Source organism: Podarcis filfolensis (genome assembly GCF_964270895.1).
Source record: "Podarcis filfolensis genome assembly, chromosome: 12".
NCBI lineage: Eukaryota > Metazoa > Chordata > Lepidosauria > Squamata > Lacertidae > Podarcis > Podarcis filfolensis.
This window is the reverse complement of record NC_139614.1, coordinates 35,217,787-35,244,033: the sequence shown is the minus strand read 5'-3', so window position 1 is coordinate 35,244,033 and position 26,247 is coordinate 35,217,787. Positions and strand designations below refer to the sequence as shown.

At 42.6% G+C, this 26,247-nt stretch overlaps 1 protein-coding gene and 1 long non-coding RNA gene across 3 annotated transcripts in view; one reads left to right on the top strand and one right to left on the bottom strand.

Annotated features, from left to right (window-relative positions):
* LOC310746268 overlaps positions 1–7,329 on the top strand; it is an 85,164-nt gene extending 77,835 nt beyond the window's left edge. For both annotated transcript variants that reach the window (XR_014540553.1, XR_014540554.1), the window contains one exon: positions 5,133–7,329. This is a non-coding gene — a long non-coding RNA (uncharacterized lncRNA). The remainder of the gene's footprint in view (positions 1–5,132) is intronic.
* A 7,563-nt stretch (positions 7,330–14,892) lies between these two features.
* On the bottom strand, positions 14,893–25,847 carry ARL5B (ARF like GTPase 5B). The gene is made up of 6 exons (XM_083580077.1): positions 25,722–25,847; positions 22,669–22,729; positions 20,900–21,047; positions 19,538–19,621; positions 18,681–18,832; positions 14,893–18,080 (listed from the first exon to the last, which is right to left on the bottom strand). The coding sequence occupies exons 1-6, from the start codon at positions 25,765–25,767 to the stop codon at positions 18,032–18,034; spliced, it is 540 nt and encodes a 179-aa protein (XP_083436203.1). The 5' UTR covers positions 25,768–25,847; the 3' UTR covers positions 14,893–18,031.
* Between the last annotated feature and the right edge of the window lie 400 nt (positions 25,848–26,247).

Here is a 26,247-nt window from a genome sequence, read left to right as displayed (position 1 = left end):
ATTGACTGCGCCTGTTGGGCCTCACTGTGAGGATGAACTTTAGGCTCTATCCCCAACATCTCCAGGGACTGGGAAAGACTCTTATCTGAAACACTGGAGAGAGACTGCCAGTCAGTGTCAGTAATACTGAGCTAGATGGACCAACAGTCTGACTTAGTATAAGGCAGTTTCCTATGTTGCTGCTTTCCCTGTTCCTGGAGGGGAAGACCAGCAATAGGATGCAAATTGTATTTCAAGAAAACATATATGCCATTGCCAACCATCTCATTGGTAATAAGCTTCTGAGGAAAATGTTTCTGGGCTTTCCAGAACCCAGTTTGAAACCAGTATCCTAGAAGAAATCTGACTCATTTTGAGGGAAGAAAATGGTGAGGTAAAAGTAGAAATATTACAACAACATTTCCTATTGCCCTTAATAATGGAATATATATGGATGCCAGATATTCAATTGGTATTTCTCTGCTGGCAATGAGAAGGGGGGCAATTTTCTGAGATTGTCTTTCGTTCTTGCAGTCCCCCAGCATCCAAATCTTCTCCAGAGTGCTGGGAGATCCTCTAAAGCAGAGGGTATCTGGGGTGAGGGTGGGCAGGAGTCACCAAAAATGGCTTTTCTTCCTGTTCAACTGATGGACACCTTCCATCAGTTAAGGGACACCAGATGGATACACCCACAATGACCAAGTCCTGGTCCTACAGTTCACATGCAGCAGAATGAGGTGGGAAAACAGTGGTGGAATCCTGAAATGAGAGAATAGGATGCACCACTTTGGACTGCAGGTGTGGGGGAGAAATCAATTTTTAAAACACTCCTCTAGGGTTCTGTAAATATCACTTTACTCCAGCTCCCATTACCCCCAATTTGCATGACTAATGGTTGAGGATGATGGAGGTTGTAGTCTGACAATCTCTGGAAGGCACCAGGTTAGGGAAGGTTGCACTGAAATGTGGACATCCTCTATAATTCCTGTTTACATGGTTGAGGCAGACCAGGGTCAAACTAAACAGGTTTGCTTCTGTCATAGTAACATTGGCTCTTAATTTTACAGCCATTAGGAAGTATGCTGGTCACTACTAATTACAGAGTTTACAAAATAATGAGTCTAGAGAACACTGACAGTAAACTCAAAGGATTTATTTTCTTACTGGGAGGGGCAGAGGAATCTACATTTGGGATAATCATTATGATAAGTGCAACATTTTTGGAGGCTTTGCAAAAATCAATGGCTACTGTTCACTTTATCTGACTGGATGAAATGGTCACAGCAGCAATTGAATTAGAAGGAAAGCAATTGTCTTCAATTATTAAGGATCAGAGTACATATAATTCATATCAGTACAAGATGCTTCTTTACCTGAAGTCCAAGGAAAGGAAGCAAAAAACAAAAAGGAATGGAAGGAATTAATGCAGAAGAAAGACAGAAAACATTTGGCAAAGTATGTGGAATATCAGTGAATACGTGGAACTCCAAGCCAAGGTTGCACTCGGTTATGGTGCAATCCTTTGCATGTTTACCCAGAAGTAAATCCTACTGTGTTCAATAGGGCTTACTCCCATGCAAGTGCATAGGACTGAAGCCTTGCAGAGCACTCCTTGGCGTATGCATGCAGTAGTAAGCTCTACTGCAGGCATAGGCAAACTTGGCCCTCCAGATGTTTTGAGACTACAATTCCCATCATCGCTGGTCAATAGTCCTGTTAGCTAGGGATGATGGGAGTTGTATTCCCAAAACATCCGGAGGGCCGAGTTTGCCTATGCCTGCTCTACTGTGTCCAGTGGGGCTTACTGATTTTAACCAGGCAACCCTCATTTCTGTTAGAGGGCATCATTGAAGCAATAAATTATGATGGCTTACTGTTTCATACATTCCATCCCTATTTTGCGTTTGTCTGAAGAAACCACAAGAACTGAATATATAACAACTGCCTGTTTTCCCCCTAATAAAAAGAGCACGTGCTGCATCTTGCTGGAAAAATAAAAATAAAAGCAACCACTGGGTTGGATCTAACTTGATTTCAATGCATCTACTCCAGGTAGGACTAAGTCTGGACACAGCCCAAAAGCTGTATCTTGATTCTTTTTCAAAATGCAAATTGAAGTCTTGCTTCAAATTTAGAAAGGTGCTGGAAAATTTGAGGAAATATAGTTAACTAACAAATATATCCTGTGCTCTCTTCTTCTTTTTTTTAGTTAAAAAAAAATTGAGGTGCCAGTACTCATACCTTGCTACAAGTGCTGTGGGTGCCGGCACAAAATGGCTGCCATGGGCAGACAAAACCAGAAGAAGATGTGGTGGAATTTTGCACCAGTGAGTCCCATCCCATTCAGGGTCAACTTGTTTTTAATACAGAATTTTAAATTGTAACCCAGCCAGGGACCTGCTGGTGAAGGGTGGGTACTATTACTACTACAGTACTAATATTATTTCATTATCACATGCATTTATTTGTCCTAATTGACAGACCTATTTCAACAACATTTCACTGAAAAGGGTGCATTTGAGTAACTGACACAAAACATGTCAAAGGTTTCCCCCTGAATCTATGCAACTTTCCGCTGGAACCAGTGGAATGTAGATGCCTGCTCTTCATCCATATCACAGGTCCACATTTTCCCTTTTCCTATCATTAGTCTTGCTACGACTGAAGAGTGGCAATTTCCCTGTGGAAAAAAATGTTATGATAGAATTATTCTGAGGTGTTCCCTTAAGAGAAGTCACAGCAAGAGAAAAATGGCAAAGAGAAGTGGCAATTTAGAAGCAACTTCCAGTAGGACCACAACATGTCTAGGACTAAAACATTTTTATCGTACTTTTATTGTACTTTTGGGGTTGAGTGTTTGGAGGAGTGTGTGGGCGTGTGGAAGCAATTCCCTGCTAAGAGGCAGAAAAAGCTTGTGCTGAAAAAGAGATTTAAAAATACTTCAATAGAGAATTGCTTTCACTCCATTAAAAGAAAGAAAGAATTATGGATGTTTATTTACATTTATATTGTGTTTTGCTTGCATATTGTTCATTTTCTTGCTTTGCAGATAATGAACAATTCTATACATATGTTTTCTAGCTGAGAACAGACTACCATCCGTGATTAGAACTACCACTGTCATTTGTAAAGCTAATAGACAAAGTTATTCACTAAAATCCCCAAACTATAGACAACCCCTCCAAGTCTTTTAACAGCCTGGGACCAGTTTACTTGAGAGATTGCCCCTGCCTATTCACAGTCTTTGCCATATTAAACACCTGCTGAAAACTTTGTTTCATCAAGTCTTCCTAGTCATATAATTTAGTAATGTACATTTGCTTTCAGAAGTTTTAGCTGGTTTTATATTGTGCTTTACTGATAATTATTTTATGTACACTCTTTTTTTTTTAAAAGGTGTTGCTGATTTTTATATTTTTTGATAATTTTATTATGTGCACCACTCAGAGATTTTTCTGCGTACGTGATCTATATATATTTTCTAAGTAAATACTTTGCTCTCATGCTTAGAAGCAATGGCTCTCGATTACATTTTTCTCCTATTGTCCTGGGCTTTCAATCCCTGATCAATTCTGCTGCCTGTAAAGCATAGGGTAATTGATTTAATTTGGAAGAACATTGAGGATTTTAGACTGGGGGTGAAGCCATGTGTACTCTGTAAAGAAAAAAGGAGACAGGGTGAGGGAGGATCAGAATCAGGGAGGAGATACAAAGACAAATAGAAAGTCAGGCTGGGTAGCAGTCACATATGGATGGCAAGCGATGAAAAGGCAAAGAGAAAGAGAAAAAGCACCAACTCGCCCAAATTTCACCATCCTCCAGTTTGTCCAGATGTTACCACACTCCAGCATTAGCCTTACTGCAGAACCTGGTTAAGACACTCCAGAACGGCCTCCATGGTACATTTCCATGAATGCATCCAAGGATATAGAGTACATATAGGGAACTTGTGACCCTCAAGCTGCTGTTGTACTCCAATGCCCATTGGCTGTAGCTACCATGGCTGATGGGCGGTAGTGGCGTTTGCCCTCCTAGGTGTGTAACATCATACTGGGTTCATAAGGAAAGGGTTAACCAATTGTAAAATGACTAACCAATAGGAACCCAAGGGGAGGAGTTAGAGTTAGAGTTGTTAAGAAGTCAGTCTGGAGTTCGTGAAGAGACAGAGAGGATAAGTCTGTGCGTTGGGCTAGTCTGATGTGAGAGCATGAGAGAATTTGTTAAGAGGCGTCAGTCAAACAGTTGAGATAATCAGTCAGAAGGTATTAGGAAGGCATAGGCCAGTAAAGGAACTAAAGTTAAGATACTGACAGGAATATTATCTGAGAAACCATAAACTTGTTAATGCTTATAAAATAAACTTGTTTATTTGGTTCAATTTAATAACTGTCTGGACTCAGTGTTTTACCCGAGAGTAACGGGTTGGTGGCAGTGGGGAAGCGAGCACAGTGGTGGCACAGGGATCAATAGACCGTTAAACGTCCGGGGACCCTGTGTGATCGCCACAGCGGGGATGATGGGAGTTGTAGTCCAACAAGATCTAGAGGGTCACAGGCTCCCCATCTCTAGTGTAGAGGAAGTAATGCTTGGTTCAGCATGACACACTGACAGTCACTGCTTCCTGTCCGCAATCCATATGAATGTTATGGATTGAAAAGAAAGGGACATCATGCCCCAAGTGAATCCCTGGGAAATGGTGGCTAAAAATACATAACAATGGGTCAAGAGGGTGGCTACTTTCATGCAGCTTTCTCTGTGGCAGCCTTTCTCAACCTGTGGGTCCTCAGATGTTGAACTACAACTCCCATCAGCCCTAGCTAGCAAGGCCAGAGCTCAGGGATGATGGGAGTTGTAGTCCAACAACAACTGGGGGGACCCACAGGTTGAGAACTGCTGCTCTATGGGAAAGCTCCGCATGGAGAGTTTTAAAATCATAGAAGCGAATGAAAAAGAAGAAGAAGAAGGTGCCTTAAACCAGGTCAGTTTATTGTCAACTCTGCCTGGCTGCTGCTAGCCAGCATCTCGGACAGAATATTTTCCCCATCACCTGGAAACATTGGCCCCAGAACTACACAGTACCCTCCCAAGTGTCACATAGTCTCTCTTGTCTGGCCCACATAGATGAGGCAGCTCATGGCTGGTTTGTATTGCAGAAATCATATGAAGGCGCCATCATGCAGTGGTTTGGAGAAGATTGCATGCTGCTGCAAACTACCCTAAACAGAAGTAGCATGGGCATCTAAATGTGATGAAAACAGGATGTCATCAGATAATGATGGGCTGAGAACCAATTCTTGCAAAAGAGTTGTGGTAGGTTGTCTTTCCACGTGCCATTTTATAAATAAGGTCTATGAGAGCCGCTGTAACGTGCTCCTGTATCACGCATCAGGCTAGTTCTTGGGACTTGTTTACATCCTGCATCACACTTGTGAGCTATTGTGTCCCCTATTCATCCAAAGGGATAGCTTGCATTTTCTTCCTCAGCTCCCCCCTTCTTTCTCATGCCTACATACACAGAGAATAAAAACTGCTTTGAGAGAAAATGTCATACAACTGCAGTGTATGAAAGGTCATTACATGAATTACAAATCAGCTTATGCTGAATTTTCCACTTTTAAGTGCTGGCAAGGAAGTTCGTCTTCTTTCCTTTTCTTTCTTTGCACTCTATTACGGTGCTTTTTTGCCCATTCTGCAAAGAATGGGCAGCAGATTCCTTCTTGGACTCATACGTATGAGTACACTTTTGTGCTTCTTATGAAACCAGCACAAACTGGTATGGGGCAGGTACATATTTCAATTTCTGTTTCTCATTTTTCCAATTTGAAGGTCAGTTCTCCACATTTCCACACCAGCTTGCAATTTCTTTTTTTAAAGTCCTCATGAAAACTCACCAGCATTTTAGTGTGCTTTTCTCCTAATAAATACATTTCTGCATGCAATTTTGCCTAGCCTGCACATTTTGGCATATTTCCCCTAACACAAAACATTTTTTGTACATTTATTTTCATTAATCTGTGAATTATGATGCAACATTTTATCTTGGTATTTGCATATTTGCACACATTACTTAGCTTGAGAATTAGGGAAAATTTGAATTTTGAAGGATGGCTACATCTCAGTTTGTATACTGCTTTAGAAAGTGCCAAATTAGTTTTGCCTTTAAATGTAAACTGAATTGAGCTGGTGATATGTGGTAACTCACAGGACAGAACGAAACTTTCCATTCCTACAAATAAGTCCAATTAAACCCCTGAGCCCAGAGATCTGGGTCCACCTGCAGACCAAAGTGAACAAATGCTCACAGCTTAGTTATACAGATTTTTTTCTTCCAGAAGTGAGCTCAAAGGGATTTACTCCCTGGTAAGTACACTGTGGGTTGAACAACAGAGCCTAGGACTTGCCAATCAGAAGGTCAGCGGTTCAAATCCCCGCGATGGGGTGAGCTCCCGTTGCTCGGTCCCTGCTCCTGCCAACCTATCAGTTCAAAAGCACATCAAAGTGCAAGTAGATAAATAGGTACCGCTCCAGCGGGAAGGTAAACAGTGTTTCTGTGCGCTGCTCTGGTTTGCCAGAAGCGGCTTAGTCATGCTAGCCACATGAACTGGAAGCTGTACGCCGGCTCCCTCGGCCAATAAAGCGAGATGAGCGCCACAACCCCAGAGTCGGTCACGACTGGACCTAATGGTCAGGGGTCCCTTTAGCTTTACTAGGTGTGCATAAGGTTGCAGCTTGGCTTATATGTAGAAATGGATGTGGAGGGGGAAAGAAACTTAGTGAATACAGAATCATAGAATCATAGAGTTGGAAGAGACCACAAGGGCCATCGAGTCCAACCCCCTGCCAAGCAGGAAACACCATCAGAGCACTCCTGACATATGGTTGTCAAGCCTCTGCTTAAAGACCTCCAAAGAAGGAGACTCCACCACACTCCTTGGCAGCAAATACCACTGTCGAACAGCTCTTACTGTCAGGAAGTTCTTCCTAATGTTTAGGTGGGATCTTCTTTCTTGTAGTTTGGAACCATTGCTCCGTGTCCGCTTCTCTGGAAAGCAGAAAACAACCTTTCTCCCTCCTCTATGTGACATCCTTTTATATATTTGAACATGGCTATCATATCACCCCTTAACCTCCTCTTCTCCAGGCTAAACATGCCCAGCTCCCTTAGCCGTTCCTCATAAGGCATCGTTTCCAGGCCTTTGACCATTTTGGTTGCCCTCCTCTGGACACGTTCCAGTTTGTCAGTGTCCTTCTTGAACTGTGGTGCCCAGAACTGGACACAGTACTCCAGGTGAGGTCTGACCAGAGCAGAATACAGTGGCACTATTACTTCCCTTGATCTAGATGCTATACTCCTAAGCTTCCTTTTGTCATATTTGTACCTCCCTTTCAAGGCAATAGAAAATCCCTCTTTTGGATAAATCACTGAATGCCACCTACTGAATTTGCTGAGTATTCTGCAGTTGTAAACACTATTGACAAATACTGAATTGCTTAATGATAAATTAGCAGTGTTTGGCACCTGCAGAATGGTAATGTATAGCACTAATGCAATGTCTAGACAGCTAAAGGAAAATGTGTTCTACAAATTGCAACAGAAATTATGGAGATAATTAACCTATGTTTAGTTCCACCACACATCAAGAATGATGCTGTTCTAGGCATTCTTTTCTTAGCATTTGGTAAGAAATGTCAGCCTTTTGCCACCCTATTCAAGTGATGTGTTTCATACATTTCTCTAGCATTCGGGCCACACAGGTGTGTGAAGTCACTGGTCTTGTGACAAGTAATACATAAGACATCTTATACCTACTCTGGGAAGCCTTTGGATCACTGCCACCCTGGGAACGGCTAAGGGAGCCGGGCATGTTTAGCCTGGAGAAGAGGAGGTTAAGGGGTGATATGATAGCCATGTTCAAATATATAAAAGGATGTCACATAGAGGAGGGAGAAAGGTTGTTTTCTGCTGCTCCAGAGAAGCGGACACGGAGCAATGGATCCAAACTACAAGAAAGAAGATTCCACCTAAACATTAGGAAGAACTTCCTGACAGTAAGAGCTGTTCGACAGTGGAATTTGCTGCCAAGGAGTGTGTTGGAGTCTCCTTCTTTGGAGGTCTTTAAGCAGAGGCTTGACAACCATATGTCAGGAGTGCTCTGATGGTGTTTCCTGCTTGGCAGGGGGTTGGACTCGATGGCCCTTGTGGTCTCTTCCAACTCTATGATTCTATGATTCTATGATTCTAAGTCCCCAGGACCCCTAAGCCAAAGTATGTGTAGTTGAAACAGACACATATTCTCCCATCCCAGGAAGAGGACATGAATGGTTGGGTAGGATACTGAACAAGAGAGCTCCATGTTACAACATTTTGTTGAAGACCTTACTTGTCTCATGAACTGTCTATTTGAAGCATCTGCACTGAGGTGTATGTTTGTGTCTGCGTTTGCTGTGCTCCACCACAGATTCTGTAGCTGGCCCATCCCCACTTCAACTTGCCCCAGTTGTTGCTCAGCTTGCCTTTCGTACCATGGCAGCATTGTCTGCCACTGTCTCAGACTGCACCCTCACTGTTTTGGGCCAGCAGAAGTTGGGCTTCCTGGATAGCCGCATCTGTCTGTCTGTCTGTTTATGCATCCAATGCTGTTAGCTGCACAGGGCAAGGAGCAGAAATTGCTCCACATCTGGCAGATCCTAGGCAGTACAAACAGGATCAAAAAGCTTTGTTAACGGTGTGTGTGCATGGCGCCATCTTCAGCTATTCTCTATTTCGGGGGTTTCCAGGCTGTGGTCTGTGGACCATTGGTGGTCTGCAGCATGTCTGTGGATTTGCGGTTAAAGCTGGGAGATGGCAAGTCCATCACATTAAATATTCATATTAATATGTTATTGTATTTCAATCACTTCTTTTATTTCTTATATTGTATTTGGTTGTGTTGCATTTTATTCTATTCCATAGAATTATTATAATACAATAAAATACAACATAAGAAATAAAAATTAAAAAGAAAAGAAAAAATGAAAAATCTAGCGTACTGCTTTACAATTGCTACAACACGGTAAAAATATATTTTAAAAAATCATTAAGTGGTCCACTAAGACCCAGAGCAATTTTCAAGTGGTACATAGGAGTGCGGAGAGTTAGGAACCTAAAACACATTTGCCAAATTGTGTTTGGGCGAAACAGAACATGAGCACACATCTGGCAGTCAACTGCAACAAGTAGGCAGTCCTGCTTGTATGTCATGTGTGCACACAAGCCATTTCAAAAAGCGAGCTATACATTATGTTACATCCAGAGCATTAATTAGTGGGTACTCCTATCTAGTCTTCTCCTCCCTTTAAATTACAGTCTTGCCCACTGACATTTTCTTAATTTAAGGTGAATGACTCCCACCCTGCACCTCTGGCCGCCTTTAAATTAGTGCTGTATAATTCCAACATTTCATAGCTAAGTCCTTTAGTGCCACCTCGAGGTCACAGCTGAAGTAGCAGGAAATAAGGCAATTGAAGCCCAAGGTGCAGCATTCAAACTCCATAGAAGCTGCTGAACTGGATAGAATCCTCAGCATACCTCTGGGCTATAAAACAAGGAGTGGTGATCCTGAAACATATTAATATCACAGGATTAGGGACCTGTAAGAAACCTGAAGATCATCTCACTCATGTTCCTGCCACAAAGCAAGAACCTGCTAGTTTGCTCAGAGTGACATTTAACATTAAACTGGTAAGAGAACAGGAATGCAGGCACCTGCTTTATGCGATGTTAAGACTGTCTAATTCTGACAGTTAGCAGCTCTTTAGGGCCTTGGACAAAGGTCTCTCCCATCACCTGCTACCTGATCCTTACACCTGGAGATGCTGGGGATTGAACTTTAGGGCTTCTGTATTCAAAAGCATAAAGACAGGGCTTGCTAATCGGAAGGCTGGCAGCTCGAATCCCCGTGACGGGGTGCGCTCCCGTTGCTCGGTCCCACCTCCTGCCAACCTAGCAGTTCGAAAGCACTTCAAAGTGCAAGTAGATAAATAGGTACCGCTCTGGCGGGAAGGTAAACAGCATTTCCATGCGCTGCTCTGGTTTCGCCAGAAGCGGCTTAGTCATGTTGGCCACATAACCCGGAAAAACTGTCTGTGGACAAACGTTGGTTCCCTTGGCCAGCAAAGCGAGATGAGTGCTGCAACCCAGAGTCGTTTGTAACTGGACTTAACTGTGAGGGGTCCTTTACCTTTACCTTTTTATTCAAAAGCATGGGTGTTTGAGCTATAGGGCCTCTCTGCATACATCATGCTTCCTGTTGATTCGCTGTCCAAAATACACCTTTCACATCTCTCTGCCTGCTCTTAAGTCCAGCCATGAATGTGCCTGACTGCTGTAGAGAAGGGCTCTTACATTAGAAGCTGGAAACAATGGAGGTGACATAAGCATCTTACCAAGTCATGGGTAGGCAAACTAAGGCCCGGGGATCCGGATCCGGGGATCTGGTCCAATTGCCTTGTAAATCCGGCACACGGATGGTCCGGGAATCAGCGTGTTTTTACATGAGTAGAATGTGTCCTTTTATTTAAAATGCATCTCTGGGTTATTTGTGGGACATAGGAATTTGTTCATCCCTCCCAAAAAAAAATAAAAAATAGTCCGGCCCCCCACAAGGTCTGAGGGACAGTGCACTGGCCCCCTGCTCAAAGTTTGCTAACCCCTGTTCCAAGTGGTCTGTTGTTTGCCCTGGTAGGCCATTGTTGATCATTGGGAAGGCCGATTCTCTTGCTCCATCCCCAGTTGTGCAGTGCATGGCACTGGCAGACCTTTCCAAGTAGACTGATTTGTGGGGATTGACCTTTTGCATCTAACCTGGTAGCGATGGAAAGGGGGGAAATTGGAACTTTGTGTATGTGTGTAGGCAGGAGGAGCTAAGCAAGCAGTGGCAGTGGCAGGAGCTTGCCAGGAGAAGGTGGCAGCAGCAGGAGGAGTTGTTGTAGCAACAGCCAGAGGAAAAGCATCTGTGGCACAGCATGCAAATTAGTAGCGCCCACTCTTAGTCTCTCTAGCTGGGCTTGGCAGTGTAGGCACCAAATCACTTTCTTCTTCTTCTTCTTCGGTGATCACTTGTAGCCGAGTAAGATTGTCTTCCATGAACACTGTCTTAACAGTGAGTCCGTAACTGACTGTGGAGGCCAATTCTGGATCCATTGTCCTTCCACAGTAGGGACATAGGTTTCCGGGCGGGAGTTGACCATGGTGACGGTTTGCCAAGCGTGCCTTCCTCTTAGCGCATTTCTCCCTTTCATCCTGAGTTTGAGCGTCTTTGAAACCCATGACATCTTTGGTAAAGGCTGTTCTCCAATTGGACCGCTCACAGGCCAGTGTTTCCCAGTTGTTGGTGTTTATACTACTTTTTAAAGATTTGCCTTGAGATTATCTTTAAACCTCTTTTGTTGACCACCAACATTATGCTTTCCAAATCACTAGCCATTGCCTGACATGGCTGGCAAGACATCTCTTCATCTCCTCCCTTGAAAAGCCCTAGCCAAGCACCATCTTGAGCGCTGGCATGGACAGCTCCTGACCGCAAGCAGTGATGCCAAGTTCCGTGCAGCGCCTGGGGTCAGCATCGCCTTGCCATTGCCAGTCCTGTGAACTGGTCACTGCGGCTGCATGGCCAAGCTGAGAATGGCTTAAAAATGTGGCATGGGAAACGAGACCTGCATGACACAGCAACACATGCTTGGGAGCTCCTCCTTTACATTTTGGCCGAGTTCCACTGGGTGGGTGGAAAAACTGTCTAGTCACTCAGTGCGTGTTGCGATACGCCTCTCTCCTCTCTTGTTGCAGCACTGTCCCTGGTATTTAAAGCTGTGTGCTGTCATTGACAAGCGTTGTGCTCACAACCCAGCAGATTCTTTTTCCTTTTTAAAAAACCAAAACCAAAACTTAAAATAGCATTCATGAAAGTTGCACAGGACCCACACTACTAGGCTGGACCTTTTCTGACTTATTTGTTCTATATACTTGCTTTGTAACAGCAGCAAGAAACTTTTCTCTCAAGAAGGCAATTGACACTAAATCATGTAAAACTACTCTTTACTGATGTAGTTTATTGCTTTTTGCTTCTGGGTCTGATGCAGTGTTTCTCTATCAAGCTTTGTCTTTGTAGGCATAACTAAAGCAGGCACATGGAAACACCCAACTTGCGTCCCATCTCTAGAAGACACTGCCCAATCTTGCCCAAATTTCCTATGAACTGAAGTTTCTTCTTTATCTTCACCATTTCATTAATCATTTCAGAAAGATACTAACCTGTCATATTAGTGATCCACCTTGTAACCTTTTGGGGCTATGATCTCATTCATATTTGTTAATATTCTTATACTAGCTTGTTATTTGTTATAAGCAGTGTCATGTACCAGTGAAGTTTTAAGGCAGCTGTCATTCTCAACTTTTCCTTTCTTCTCAAACATACCAACAGCCTGTGGCTGTTTGATAATTACAAAATGGGTGAACTCTACAGTGTAGGACTGGGGTGAGGAAAATATTTTTTTCCAGCCTGAGACACACACTCCCACACAGACCCATTTGCTACAGGCATAAACATAGATGGATCAATGATGGTCACTCCATCTTCACCTGCATTCCAGCCACCCATTCCAGCCACTCTGGCAAGCATCATTGTAGTTCAAGGACAAATTCCAGCCCGGCAAAAGCTCTTGAAGGGGCAAGAGGAAATGGTCTAGGTACAGGTATGTTTTGAGGAGAGGCTCTATGACCATATAGAGAAGCTACACAGGTCTGATGTTTCCCATCACTGGTTCAGGACCTACAAACGTTCAAGTAGTGTGAGGTGTGTGTACTGTGGCCTTCCAGATATTGCTGGCCTTTATCTCCCATCAACCACACTCAGCTTGCCCAACAGCCAAGGATGATGGGACTTATAGAGCCATAGAATGGAAGGGACAAAAAGGGCCATCTAGTCTAACCCCCTGCAGTGCCCAAGATGGCTTGAACTGGTAACTCTGAGATCATGAATCTCATGCTCTACCAATTAAGCTATCCCAGCATTCCAAAAACATATGGAAGACCAGCTTTCCATAACCCTCTATTAAAAATAAGCCACTAAGCACCATGTAACTTATTAGCATGTTGGAAATTATTTGGCTCACAATAAAAAGGGGCTTTCCTCAATTCCTTGCCATGGTAGTCCTCAGGATGGGGGGAAAACATACAACTTGGATAATTCTAAGTCATGTGTTTAAGCTATTGAAGCAGCACCACAGTACTTACGGTTGGAAGATGGAACACATGCACAACACAAGTACACATACAGCAGGATATCCATGGTGTGAGCAAAGGCTTGCCAACTCACTTCCATTAACCTCATGGGGAAAGGTTGCTTGAATATGTAGAATTGTCTCAGATAGCACATTGTCCTATGGAACGCAGCACAGGCAGTCATTTCACTACCAGTGTAAAGACTAAGGCTGTGAACGCACAAACATTTACCTGAGGGCGTCACTGAACTCAGTATGACTTCCTTCTAAAAAGACGTACCTGAGGTTGCAGTTGGTTAACTAGCACTTGCAGTAACTGGCAAATTCATACTGCCTTGCTGGAATTGAAGAGTTTATACTAATTTTTTGGGTGTCAGATAAAGCTACTCTAAACCTTAAACTTTACAAAATAAATTGAAGCAGAAGTGAGTGTTAGAGGGTCCTGCAGGAAAGGATCAGTTTAAGGTCCCACATGTTCAGTTTTCTGGACTACTCAGAGATGTGTACATCACATTTTGGATATAGCACCTCTCCAGCTTTACCTTTTAGCTCTTGAAAACACCTTCTGACATACGCAGTGTAAAATAAAACCATAACACTCTTTCAAAAGACGAAAAAGATCCTTTTTCAAACACATTCTTATATCAAGTTCTGATGTACTCCAGAATTTTACCAAGTGATCAACAAAAAAGTGATATGCAGAAAAGCATCAGTGGTAGAGCATCAGTTTGCATGCAGAAGGTTTCAGGGAATGCCCCTCATCTGAATCCCTGGAGAGCCATTACCCACCAGTGTAGACAATAAAGAGTTAGGTGGGCCAATGGTCTAAGTCACATCGTCCAGCTTACAAGCTAAGCATCATTTCTACAAAAGCTTGTATTCTAAAGAGAAGCTTTGGTAATTATGCACTGTAGGCTAATTCTTTATCACACAAGGGCATTCTTGCTGGACTTCAGCCCTAGCCAGACATTCTAAATCCCTCATGGGATGGCGAAGCGTAAGGATTAGTATGCTATTTCTACCCACCACTGCAGTTGCCCTTCACAAGTTGGAGGCATAATCATGGGGGTGGGAATCACAGGGACCCTAACCGGAATAGAAGAGGTTTCTATGGAATCCACTCCCACAAGAGGTAGGGACAATCACCAAACTTGGATAGTCTTTAAAAGATCAGATATATTCCATATGAGAACACTATTGCACTCATGTCCTGCTTGCAGGCTTCACATAGCCAGTGTGCAAACAGGATGCTAGACTAGATGGGTCTTTGGCCTGGTCCAGCAAGGTTCTTAGAAGTTATCTCTCCAATTCATGGAGGGCAGCTGCAGTGGGGTGCAGCTAGAGCACTCATCCCCACTCTGCCTCATCATGTTTTTTTCCTTAATGTTGGTTCTGTGTTCTTTTTTTCAGTTGAAATGGCACAACTAATTTTTCACTGTTGAAATATTCAAATTGCAACACACCAAAGTTAAAAATAGATGCACCGGTTCCAGTCCAAAGAGCCAGTTTACATGCATGTAAAATTACTGTACATATGCTCCTTAGCAGAGCTTTTTTACTGGCAAATCAGTCCCCACTTCCTTTCTTGCCCTTTTCAGAGTAAATATTGCACTCACTGCTAGCAGTATTTGTAAGTGTAAAAAACATAAGTCTTGCTTTACACAGCCAAGCACTTTAATTCACCCCAACAAAATAATTACAATGCAATACCATGCTGATCATTTGTTATAAAAAAGTGTACAAGTTTGATAAACCACTTGAGTGATCGAATGACAAACATTATCTTGGACAAAAAGGGCCATGTTTTTCAAACCCTGTGGCATCATAAGTACAGATTAAACACTGAAGGCTTCCTTGCCTAATGGTAAATTCACAGTTCCTGTGCAGCTCTTGAGCAAAGCCAAGATGAAGAAGGCAGGGCAAATTGGAAAAATCATGGTATTCTCAACAGATTCTCAACATCCCTGAAGAATTTTTTTAATGACCAGGGACTAAGATCAGAAATAGACTTCATTTGAAATGTATTTGTTAAGATGCTAAGAAAAAAGTTCTAAATATATTTCAATAGATATGAAAACGTACACAGAGAGGAACCATAGCTGAACAGAATACATGCTTTGCATGCAGAAGGTCCTAAATTCAACCCAAGGCATCTCCAGCTTAAACAAGGAATAGGTTGCAGGTGATGAGAAAGACCCCTGCCCAAGTCAACAATACTGGGCTACAGGAACAAGGAGCTTCACACATATAAGGCAGCTTAATCTTATCCCAACGAAGGTCTTCGGTTTGATGCTTAGCTTATACCTCTAACTCTTGCCGCGTGTGGCCTTTAGCAAATATAACATTGCACATCTAATTTTACAGGAACATGTGCCTATATTCAACAGTGCAAGTCAAAGGAGTTGACACCATTAAGAGAAAAAAGCCCAGATCTCACTGCATGTTTTTTTTGACAAGCCCAGTGATGAAAGCTACTGTACTGTTGCTTGGCATGCTAGGGCTGAACAGAAAGAAGGCAAAATGACATGAGGGTTCACCCCTTACACATTGCAACAACAGAGGCAAATAACAATTGCTTTCAAACTGAATTGCTGGGGGAGATCACAATTCCAAAGTGTGAGGGGTTCTTTTCTTACAGAACACCATTTGCCTGGGAGGGTGGGGGTTGGAGAGAAAAAATTGTGTGCACTAAAGTATGTCACCTTCACCAGGAGAAAATGAACCCAATGGAAATTCAGTTCAGCCCCAGTTGCAATGCAGTATTTCTACCCCAATCCACACACAGGTTAAGCCACAAAGGGCAGCTGTTCTGCAGCCTCTGAAGTTGTCTGGCATTTCAGGGAAGCACTGAATACAAGAGCTTTCACATAATGCTAAGTGTCAGATCACATACATTACCAGCATTGCCTTAAGACAGAAAACAACTGAGAGGGGAATCAATTGACATTATAGAAGGCAGACAAAATAGTATTTAAAAACACCACAGAAAACTGTTACTGAAAAATTTACAGTGATTTCTTGGTGTGGGGACGACAACAAAGCAAACCACTTTAATGCATTAGTTAATGCTTTTTCTAGAAAAGCTAGTTCAATTTGTGCCAACAGAGTAGTTATTTTCAAGCGTACTTTTTGCTCCAATTCTCTCCAACAGAGATGTAGGTAGGCCTCACATTTGAAGGTGTGTGCATACTTTACAGACACAATTCAAATAAATGATTTCTGTGCCACAATCATCCAGAATCTGATTGTAGAATTTCACTGACAAGCGGAATACCCAGAAAAAATTGGCTTTTCCAAAGGATTGAACTTGCTTGGAAGGAGCAGGTCCACAGCCGGGGGTGGGGGTGGGGTGCTCCTGGATTCAGACCCATTACTGGAGGCCTCAGTGGCAAGGGGTGCCTTTTCCCACCTCCAGCTGGCTCGCCATCTACAGTCCCTTTTTCACAGAAATGACTTGGCCACTGCACTCCATGTTCTAGTGACTTACAGACTGGATCCTTGCAATGCCCTCTGTGTGCAGCTGCCCTTGAAAACAACTAGTCCAAAATGCAGCAGCCAGATTACTGCTGAGGTTCCATTTAGATTTCACACACCTTAAAAACAGCTGCGTTGGTTTGCCAGTTTGTTTCCGGATCCAATTCAAGGTGCTCATGTTAAGTGTTTAAAGCCCTGAACAACTCAGGCCCAGATATCTGAAAGCCCACCTCCTCCTCTACAGATCCTCTTGTATGTTAAGATTGGCAGAGGCGAACTTCAACCACCCTAAGATATTCAAGGGTGCAGTGGCCTACAGGAGCACATACACTGTGGCAGACCCCAAGTTGTGGAATTCCCTCCTTCCTTCACTATACGTTTTTGGGGCAGAAGACATAACTCTTTATCTGCCTTTGACACCCTGAGATGTATACTTTGTAGGACCCATCCTATTTTTGTGATTGTGAGCCGTTTTAATGTTTGTATTTAAAACTGTTGCAATGCTCCTTGGCACCTAAGGATGAAGGTTGGGTAATACAGAAAATAACAAATACAAATGCTGAATGTTTGGCTTTCATGTACTGTTACAATACATGTACATGTATTGTTAGAGAAGCTATACCTCCACTTATTTGAACACTTTCCCCTATTCAAACCTGCATCGCTAAAACACAATGCACTCAGATTTGTCCTCCTTGCCAACATGCAGCATATTCACTGATTTACCAAAAATAAAAATAAACAAAAAAATTAAGTTAAACCGAATATATAAAACACTTAGCAGTCAATTTAAGTTTCTTTCTTTTAAAAAAGGTGTATGTTCACCAAGTCATAAAATGCAATACATAAACAAAAAGGCAACAACAGCAAATAAATAACTTTCAATGTTAGAGAACTCCTGTAGTGTGCATCAATATTTGAACTCCGATCAACTGGAATCACGTTGACTTTAGTACCCATAACCTTGGGATTCTTAAAGCTAATTGTTGCAGCATAGAAACAGGAAAGGAAGGAGACCGACCTATGTTAGAGGCGATTACTGTAAGCAGCAAGAATAAGGAGCATTTTCAATGGCAAATTGTTACAAGGCAGTCATTTAGCTTATATAGGAGAGCTTTCATATAGTCCCACTTGTTCATCCATCCAAGATTAGTGCATTTAAAAAATGTTTAAAAATACTTTTGAGTTTAAGTTCAGCTGCACTTGATTCAAGTGTTGCTTGTGGAGGTTTCAGAAGTTTTAAGTTAAGTTTGTTGCTGCCTCAACAAACTGCAAAGGAGTTTGTCCATAGGCAAGTGTCACTTTGACTCCAGAAAAGAAGTTATCTTACTCCAATTCGGGAAGTCATCCATTCCAGGCCTTGGCACAATCTGAAAAAGGGGAAGAAAACCCAAGTCTTAATAATAAACATACAGGGTGCAAAATCACTATGCTAAGTGTCACCAATCATACAGATTTTGCTTTTCTCTACTTAATGTTACCAAAGTATTAAAACCATCTTACAAAACATTTTTAAAAAAATAAAATATTTTGAATAAAATAAATGTGAGCATGCTGCTGGGGGAAAAAACACTTCTATTATTATGACAAATTGTGTGTTCAAATGTAACTGAAGGTCTTTCTGAAAGCTATCTCGGAATACTGTGAGGGACTGAAGTTTATGGCACAGCAAGCAGGTGATATTGCATGGGAATTGTAGCACGGAATCCACCCCAATATTGGATTTAATCCAAAGGGATGGTTGCACAAGTGGAATACACTTCTATCTGTGATGGGGTGGGAGCTGTGCATCTGATTTTTGGAGATCAGGAGGAGGGTCAAATGAGCCTGAGGTTTTGCTTTCACACTTTTGGAGTGCAGCACATTGGGTATTGCTGTGCTAACCCATGGCTTCCTGTTGAGCGTGAATACTTTCCGACAAGTTGCCAGTTTCTGTACACAAGCATTTATTTAACACTATGACTACTTACCCTTCTCCCGTTAGCGCACAACAGGACTGAATGCGCCATGGGTGATCCTTTATGGAACTAAGGGTGAGGTACTTGGAAATTTCAGCTGCCGACATACAGCCTTTCATATCTTGCTTATTTGCAAAGATGAGAACTGCAGCTTTCCGCAAATCCTGTAAATGACGTGTATTTAGAAAATTTATGTTTCCATGGCCCTAACAGCTACATAATCCTTGATTTTTTTAAAAAAGAAAGCAAAAATAGATATTTTCCACTATATTTAAGGTTGCTTTTGTTGCAATTCTGCCAACTGCATAAGCATAGGTTGTAGATTTGTTCCTGCTACACTTCCCCTTCCAAAGCATCAACTCTTATCACCAGTCTCAACACATATTGTTAAAGCCAACCAAAGCAGAATTCATTATGATGTATATGGAGACAAGTACTAGACTTTAAAAAAATTAGGGTACAACCCTCTACCCAATTTCCTGGGTAGAAGTCTCACTGAACTCAAAAGCCTAGTAAATATGCGTAGGATTGTGGAGATTAGCTAATGCTCTTCATTTCTGTGGCTATTTTTTTAAAAGAATAGCTTGGATCCAAATATGCTGTTTCAAAAGCAAAAGGCACTAGACTTACATAAGGGAAGCACCCCCACGCCGCCTTCTTCTCTGCCAACCCTATCTCCCCTATCTACTGCAGCCACCTGCATTTCTTGAAAAACTGCTCCTGAGGGGCAAGAAATCTTTCACACTTTACGGGATGTAGCAAAACTTGGGGCTCTGCCAATTTCAACTTGTGTAATATTTTGGGCAATGCTTTGTGTCCCAACCATTGTCTGTATTCTTAGAATACACACAGAATATAGAATATCGTACCTCATGTGCCAACATTCTGTATAGTTCTTCTTTTATGATAGATAGTCTCTCTCGGTCAATGCTGTCCACTACAAGGATAATAAACTGTGGAAAGAAAGAAGAAAAGGTGGACAAAAAGCTAAAGGTAGCCACCATGTTTCTAACTAAGGTATGACTGAATGAAATGATACATTTGTGTTACAACAAAATGGCTATGCAGGCACACATGTGTTCAACTTGCGCATGATCACTGGGAAATAAATAAATGTTGTGATTCAAACCTGGAAAGGGTGAGAGAGAGCTGGAGAGTCCTTGTGGTTTGCGAGGAGCCCCTCCCTAGAGCCTGAAGAGGGATTTTTCTTTTAGCTTATGAAGGAGCAGGGTTCCAACGCTGGCTTGATAAAGGCATGCAGGGGCCCCTGCTGTTGCTGCGCTACCACGCTCGTCACCTGAGAGGCAGGGAAGACGCTTTGCAGCAGGTCTCGCTTGCACGACTTTTCCAGTCTCTCTCAGGTCACAGAGCTTGTGGATACTTTTCTGTGTGGGGTGGGGGACATCTTCTGCTTCCAAAGTGGATAGCAAAAAAGGTTTCTGTAAAAGCTTACAGGCTCCAGCGCTGAACCCAAAATGGCATGCAGGAGCCCTCTCTGCTGCTGCGCCACCCCGCTCAACAGCTGATGGGCAGGAAGCCGTTCCCTGCATTGGGCTCAGCTGTGCGGCTTCTCTGCCTTTCCTGGTGAGACTGAGGGTGAGGAGGGGGGAGAAAGGGAGTATCTGCTGCCCCTTAGATCGCTCTTGCTTGGCTCCTACCCTTCCAAACAAAAGGGGGAGGGGAAACACAGCCACTCAAAAAAATCTTTCAAGCTCCCTGCTTACACATATTTTGCTTATGGGGGCAGGGGCTTGAAACACAACCCCTGTGTAAGTGGGGAGTCCCCTGTACACAGCATTCTTTAATTTCCTACTGCTATCTGAGGCAGTACAGGGCAGGGAAAGTGAGCTCAATAAAACAAAATGACAATGGCAACAAGAGCAGTGTCTGGACCCTTGTTGCTTCCACACAGGCACACTAGAAAGAGTCAGGAATGCTTCCCAGTTCAACCCCGTCATTCATATTTACCAGAGATCAACATCAAGAGCTCATTCTTATGGTGGGCCAAGGAAGGGGGAGCACTTCCTATGGTCTGAAAAGCCTTTCAGAGGTTTAATACAAAAAAACTTTTCTACTGCTTTCTCCTCAGCTACTTCCCTTCCTCTCTCTCGGATATTGCTTTAAGCCTTGTGGGCCAAGGTGGACGGAACCCTCAGGAAATTGTCACACACATTTGCCAGCACAGCCCTGGGTCTTTTGGGTTGCCTAAATTAAGAACAGCATCAACATACCTCTGTATTTGAATAATAGGTATTCCAGGACGATCTTAAAGACTCTTGTCCTCCAATATCCCACATGAGGAAATGGGTGTTTTTAACTACTATTTCTTCAACATTGCTTCCTATAGTGGGAGATGTGTGAACCACCTCATTCATTAGGCTAAAGGGGATGAAAAAGTTGTATGTTTATCAAGGTCATCCATACAGAAATATGCCATCATAGAACAATTCCTGTCTTTGGATTAAAAGAAGATTGTACAGAAAATAGCTCAATCAGAATTTATCTGAAAATGCTCAATTTTATTTTTACTTAAATTTAAGCCCTTGAGAAATAGCTTATAGGTTTTCATGAAATTCTTCCATATGATCACAGGAGTCTGCTTGTAACTGTTTAAGCAGATTCCGATGATCTGGAAGGCAGGTAGTGAGCTCACAGCTGCCTCTCATCATGAATAGGTATATCTGTGATCAAAGAGAGCTGCCAGCTAACTGTGTTAACAACCTTACCTTTTTTTAAGATGGTTGTATATCCTTGGGCACAACCATGTAGAGGAAGTTAACTGTTCCTTCAATAAGATGGTAAGCAATTATATATTGCATTCTATAATGCACCCTTAGAGTCAGGGTGGATTTAATTTAAATCAAATCGATTTAAATCATGATTTAAATCATTATTTTTTTTACAGAAAGACTCATTCTTGCTGGTATAATCTTAATATTTACAACCAGATAAGGGTTTCATTTTTGGAATAATAAATTTTCAGAGTAGTTTTTACAGTTATATCAAAAATTACTGATTTATACTATTAGAAATACATAGACCAATAATTATTGTGAGGTTTAATAAGTTAACTGTTTATATTTGGACAACTATTCTGCTGTACTTTATTGGAAGGAGAAAAATAATCATTTCCTTTATAACAATTTATTTAACTAAAACAATGACATTATAGCATATGTATCCATGGTTTTTAACTGATGTGGTTAACCTTTTTTTAAAAAAAACTTAGACTGAGTTTTAGCACACATGAAAAACTTAAACAAATCCTTATTTCCTGATGAATAGCCTTTGGACTATAATGTAATTTAAATAGAAAGATTTTTCCTCCAAAAGCAATTTTTAAAAATTAAATCCATTAAAAAAAAATGATTTAAATAAAAAAAATCATTGATTTTTATCCACCCTGCTTAGAGTTACATAATGCAAAGCATTCTATATGTAACAAGATTAGCAAAGCTATTTAATAACTAGCAAGATTGTACCAAAATGGTTTTTCTCCCTTTTCAGAGCTTATCTATATCTTCCTGTATGCAGTATCAGCCAACTACCTGTTTGCCAGTTTTATAGCCACAGCTTCTGACAGTTATAATAGCTACTGCACTATAGTGAAGTAATACTTTCAAGCAACATTGTATTGCCCACATTATACTGTAACCCAAGTAGGTGATAGGTCAGCCATAAGATTTTATCCTTCCACCAATGGGAATAGCTGGGCTGACTAATGGTTGATGAACTCTCTGCATTTATGAATCATAATTAGAGAGTCTGACATACTGGAAGATCATAGGAAAGCTTCCATGTATCTGCTTAAGTCTGAAAAAAACTCAAGCTTCAAAGACAACAGGATTCCTATACCTTTGAAGCTGGATAATTTAAAATATTTTGACAGAGAGGCTGTCCCAAGTTCTCTTTATGCTTAAAAACCCTGCTCCAAGTGTTGGTTGAATTGTGAACAGTATCACATCTGAAGAAATGAATGTTATCTTGTTAAAATACTTACAACTGGTATAGAATGGTGGTCTTTCCAGCATTGTCAAGGCCCACAATTATTACTTTGTGTTCTACAATACATAATAGTGAACAGTTGTAAGCTGCTGTAAACTTGACGTTATCACATACCATAGATGATATGAAAGTGTAATACAATGATGCTTCTAGATTTTTCTCGGTGTAGTAGTTCATATGACCATCTGGATAGCTATCAATAAGCATTTCCCATACAGTGGTGCCTCGCAAGACGAAATTAATCCGTTCCGCGAGTCTCTTCGTCTTGCGGTTTTTTCGTCTTGCGGTTTTTTCATCTTGCGAAGCACGGCTGTTAGCGGCTTAGCGGCTATTAACGGCTTAGCGGCTTTAAGAAAAAGGAAACAAACTCGCAAGAACTCGCAAGACGTTTCGTCTTGCGAAGCAAGCCCATAGGGAAAATCGTCTAGCGAAGCGACACAAAAACTGAAAAACCCTTTCGTCTTGCGCGTTTTTCGTTTTGCGAGGCATTCGTCTTGCGGGGCACCACTGTATACAACTAGGTAAGACAACCTCTACCCATATTTTCAAGAACCCAATCCCACCCCACAAGTCTTTTCTGTCTCACCATAGATTAATTTTGCTGTGTTTTGCGACTAGATCTGAGCCCCCGCCCCATCCTTGTTAATCCAAACATGTTGAGCATCTCCCTCCCCACAAAGACTGGAAGATGTATCTAGGATAGAAAACAACAATGATGCCTCTATGGCTGTTTTCCAAAGTCAACAGGTGTCATTGAAAAGCAAGTATGAACTACTTAGAAGCCCATGAGCTCATTACCAACCAAGACAAAGCTGGCAAATAAAGAGTGAAGACTAGCTCCTTGGAAGCCTACCTTTCCAAGTCTCAGCAGCCCATGATAAAGGTAAGATTGTGAGCTATCAAGCTCAGTGGTCTTCCCTCTTTCCCCAATGCAGCAAAGATGTATCATTGCTAAGAACAACCTACCACTGTCGCTCTCCACACCATTTCTGCTACTCTTACCAGTCTTTCAATTAAGCCATTACAGAATAAACTACTGCCAAGCAGGTATTGTTTTTGGCAGTAGTTTAAGAGTGGTGCGGACATTAGGTCTGCATATGGAAGCTGAGTGTTTCTACATGGTGGCAAATCCAAGCAGCAGGTCTTAAGTGAGAAAACACCTCATGAAGTTCATCACACACTGGTGGCCAACCACTAAATTACAGGGCACCAAGCAAAGGGGCTTCTCGGTAGTGGCACCCTCCCTGTGGAACGCCCTCCCACCAGATGTCAAAGAGAACAACAACTACCAGACTTTTAGAAGACATCTGAAGGCAGCCCTGTTTAGGGAAGCTTTTAATGTTTGATGTATCACAGTATTTTAATATTCTTTTGGAAGCCGCCCAGATATTATTATTATTATTATTATTATTATTACTAGGGCAAGAGGTTTTGCACACATTCATGGGATGAGCAAGTCTGTTGCATCAATCTCGTTACATGAAACCACTGTTAGTTTCTTTAGCTCAGAGGTCCAATATCAGCACCACGTAATTAAAACAATGTAGGTTTGTGTGAATTCTTTGTTCAGTACCTTCAAGGTAGTGGAGTTATTGATTATGCCTCATAAAATGTTAACAGGTATTCCATTAAGAAAGGAATGCACTAAGGCAGCTTTGCATGGCACCCCCACACCTTAGGAACGACATCTGAATGGCTTCTTCATGTATATATCTGGCATGCTATTTTAGCTTAAAGAATGCAAGGCAGATGCTGCATTGCTGGAGTTTTTAAAATTAAAACAGATTGCTGTTGTATAAAAACAGTAACCACCATGCCTTGGAGAACACAGATGCATTTATTTTGCGGGCAAAGCTTTTAAAATAAGATTAGACAAAAGCATATATGTCTTGCAAATTTGAACAGAGAAAAGGAAAAACTATCAGCTGGCAATATGACTGTTCTCTGCAAATGCATTCAACAGGGTGTTTTCTCAAGAAACACAAAAGAAAAATGAAAGAAGGTGGTTCCTAAGTTGTTACAGACATTGCAACATTTTAACACAAATTTATTACTTCCTGAACAGCATTTTACCAACAGCCAAGGCTGAGGAACTCAATGGAATTTCTCTACATTTTGGGGGGAAACCCAAACTCCAACTTTAAGTTTTTGCCACATTCCTGTTCACAGGTTCTGTATACTACAAGTTGAACATGGTTGAAATGTGCTGGCACTTAGCATCTTATAATCCACAGGCTAATTGACTTCCTGGCCTCCCCATTATTCACCCTTGTTATTCATCATACCTATTTCTCCAGCTCACCTTCCCGCTGACTCAAAACCAGTCCTTGTTGCCCTGTTTATATTAAAACACCTTTGGTCAAACAGACAGGATGCTCCTACTCACAGCAAGTGGCCTCCTCTCCCCTAATTTCCCAACTTCACTGTATTAACTTTTCACAGTCCCTTCCTTTCTCAGCCCACTATTTCCTCCATATTACTGTATTTACCCTATTGTTACTGCGCCCTGTCAAAATAAATAAAAACCGTCCTCTCTCCCAACGCCACTCTTGCCTTTTTCGTACACCTCCGTAACATGGGAGATCCAAGACTGGGGGGGACCCAAGTTCAAGTCCCGGCAAAAAGGACACCGAGTGGCCAGTCATACACTTCTTCCTTCTCGGCCTCAGCTACCTCCAGGGGCTCTTGTGAGCATACGGTGGGTGGGTAGGGGAAGGGAACCATGCACGATGCCCCCTCCTTCCTTGGGAGAAAGGGCTCAGTAAATACCCCGCTTCCCACCCAATGCAAAGCCCTCATTGTTACAGACACAACTGAGATATCTCCCCAGGTCTCTTCAGGATCACGACCCTCTCCCTTCCTCTGCGGTATTGCTGCCCTCCCTCAACCGAGCTCTCCGACCCCCCCGTTAAAGGGCAGCCCGGGAAACACCCGCCCCCGCCCCGAGACGAAACCCTCCCGGCAAAAATGCCACACGGAGCAGCAAAAGCAGCAGCCCCGGTAGCGGCGGCGCAGGTGCCCCTCCAGCCCCAGCCCCGCTCTACTCACCCTGGTTACAGAAAAGGCTCCACAGCTTGGCAAATATCAAGCCCATCCCGACTTGGCCAGCAGAAACCGCCGACCGCCTCCTCCGCTCCTTCTGCTGCTGACGAGCGTCTTCTCTCCTTTCCGTCGGTTCTTTCTTCTCGTGGCCAACGCGGCGGATAAAGTGGGAGGGGCTTAAGCCCCGCCCCGCCCCTCCTCCTCCTGTTCTCGACCACGGCAGCGACGCGAGAGCCCTTCCGCAAGGCGCGCTGATGTCACCGCGTCCGCAGGAAAGACGCACGTTCTACGACTGCCGCTGACGAAAGGCCGAAACTGGGATTAGGGTGGCGGTTTCCCTCTCACGCGCACCCTCCCTTGACCTACAGAGTGTGGGGCGGGGTGTTTTGTGCTCAGAGCAGGGAATGGGCGTGACTTAGTCGTGGTCATTGATTTCAACAGCTCCTGCTCAAAAAAACGGTGAAAGCTGATACGCCCGCCCGGACATTACGTGCGAAACCTCATTTCCTCTTTTCTTTCGAGCGGCGCCATA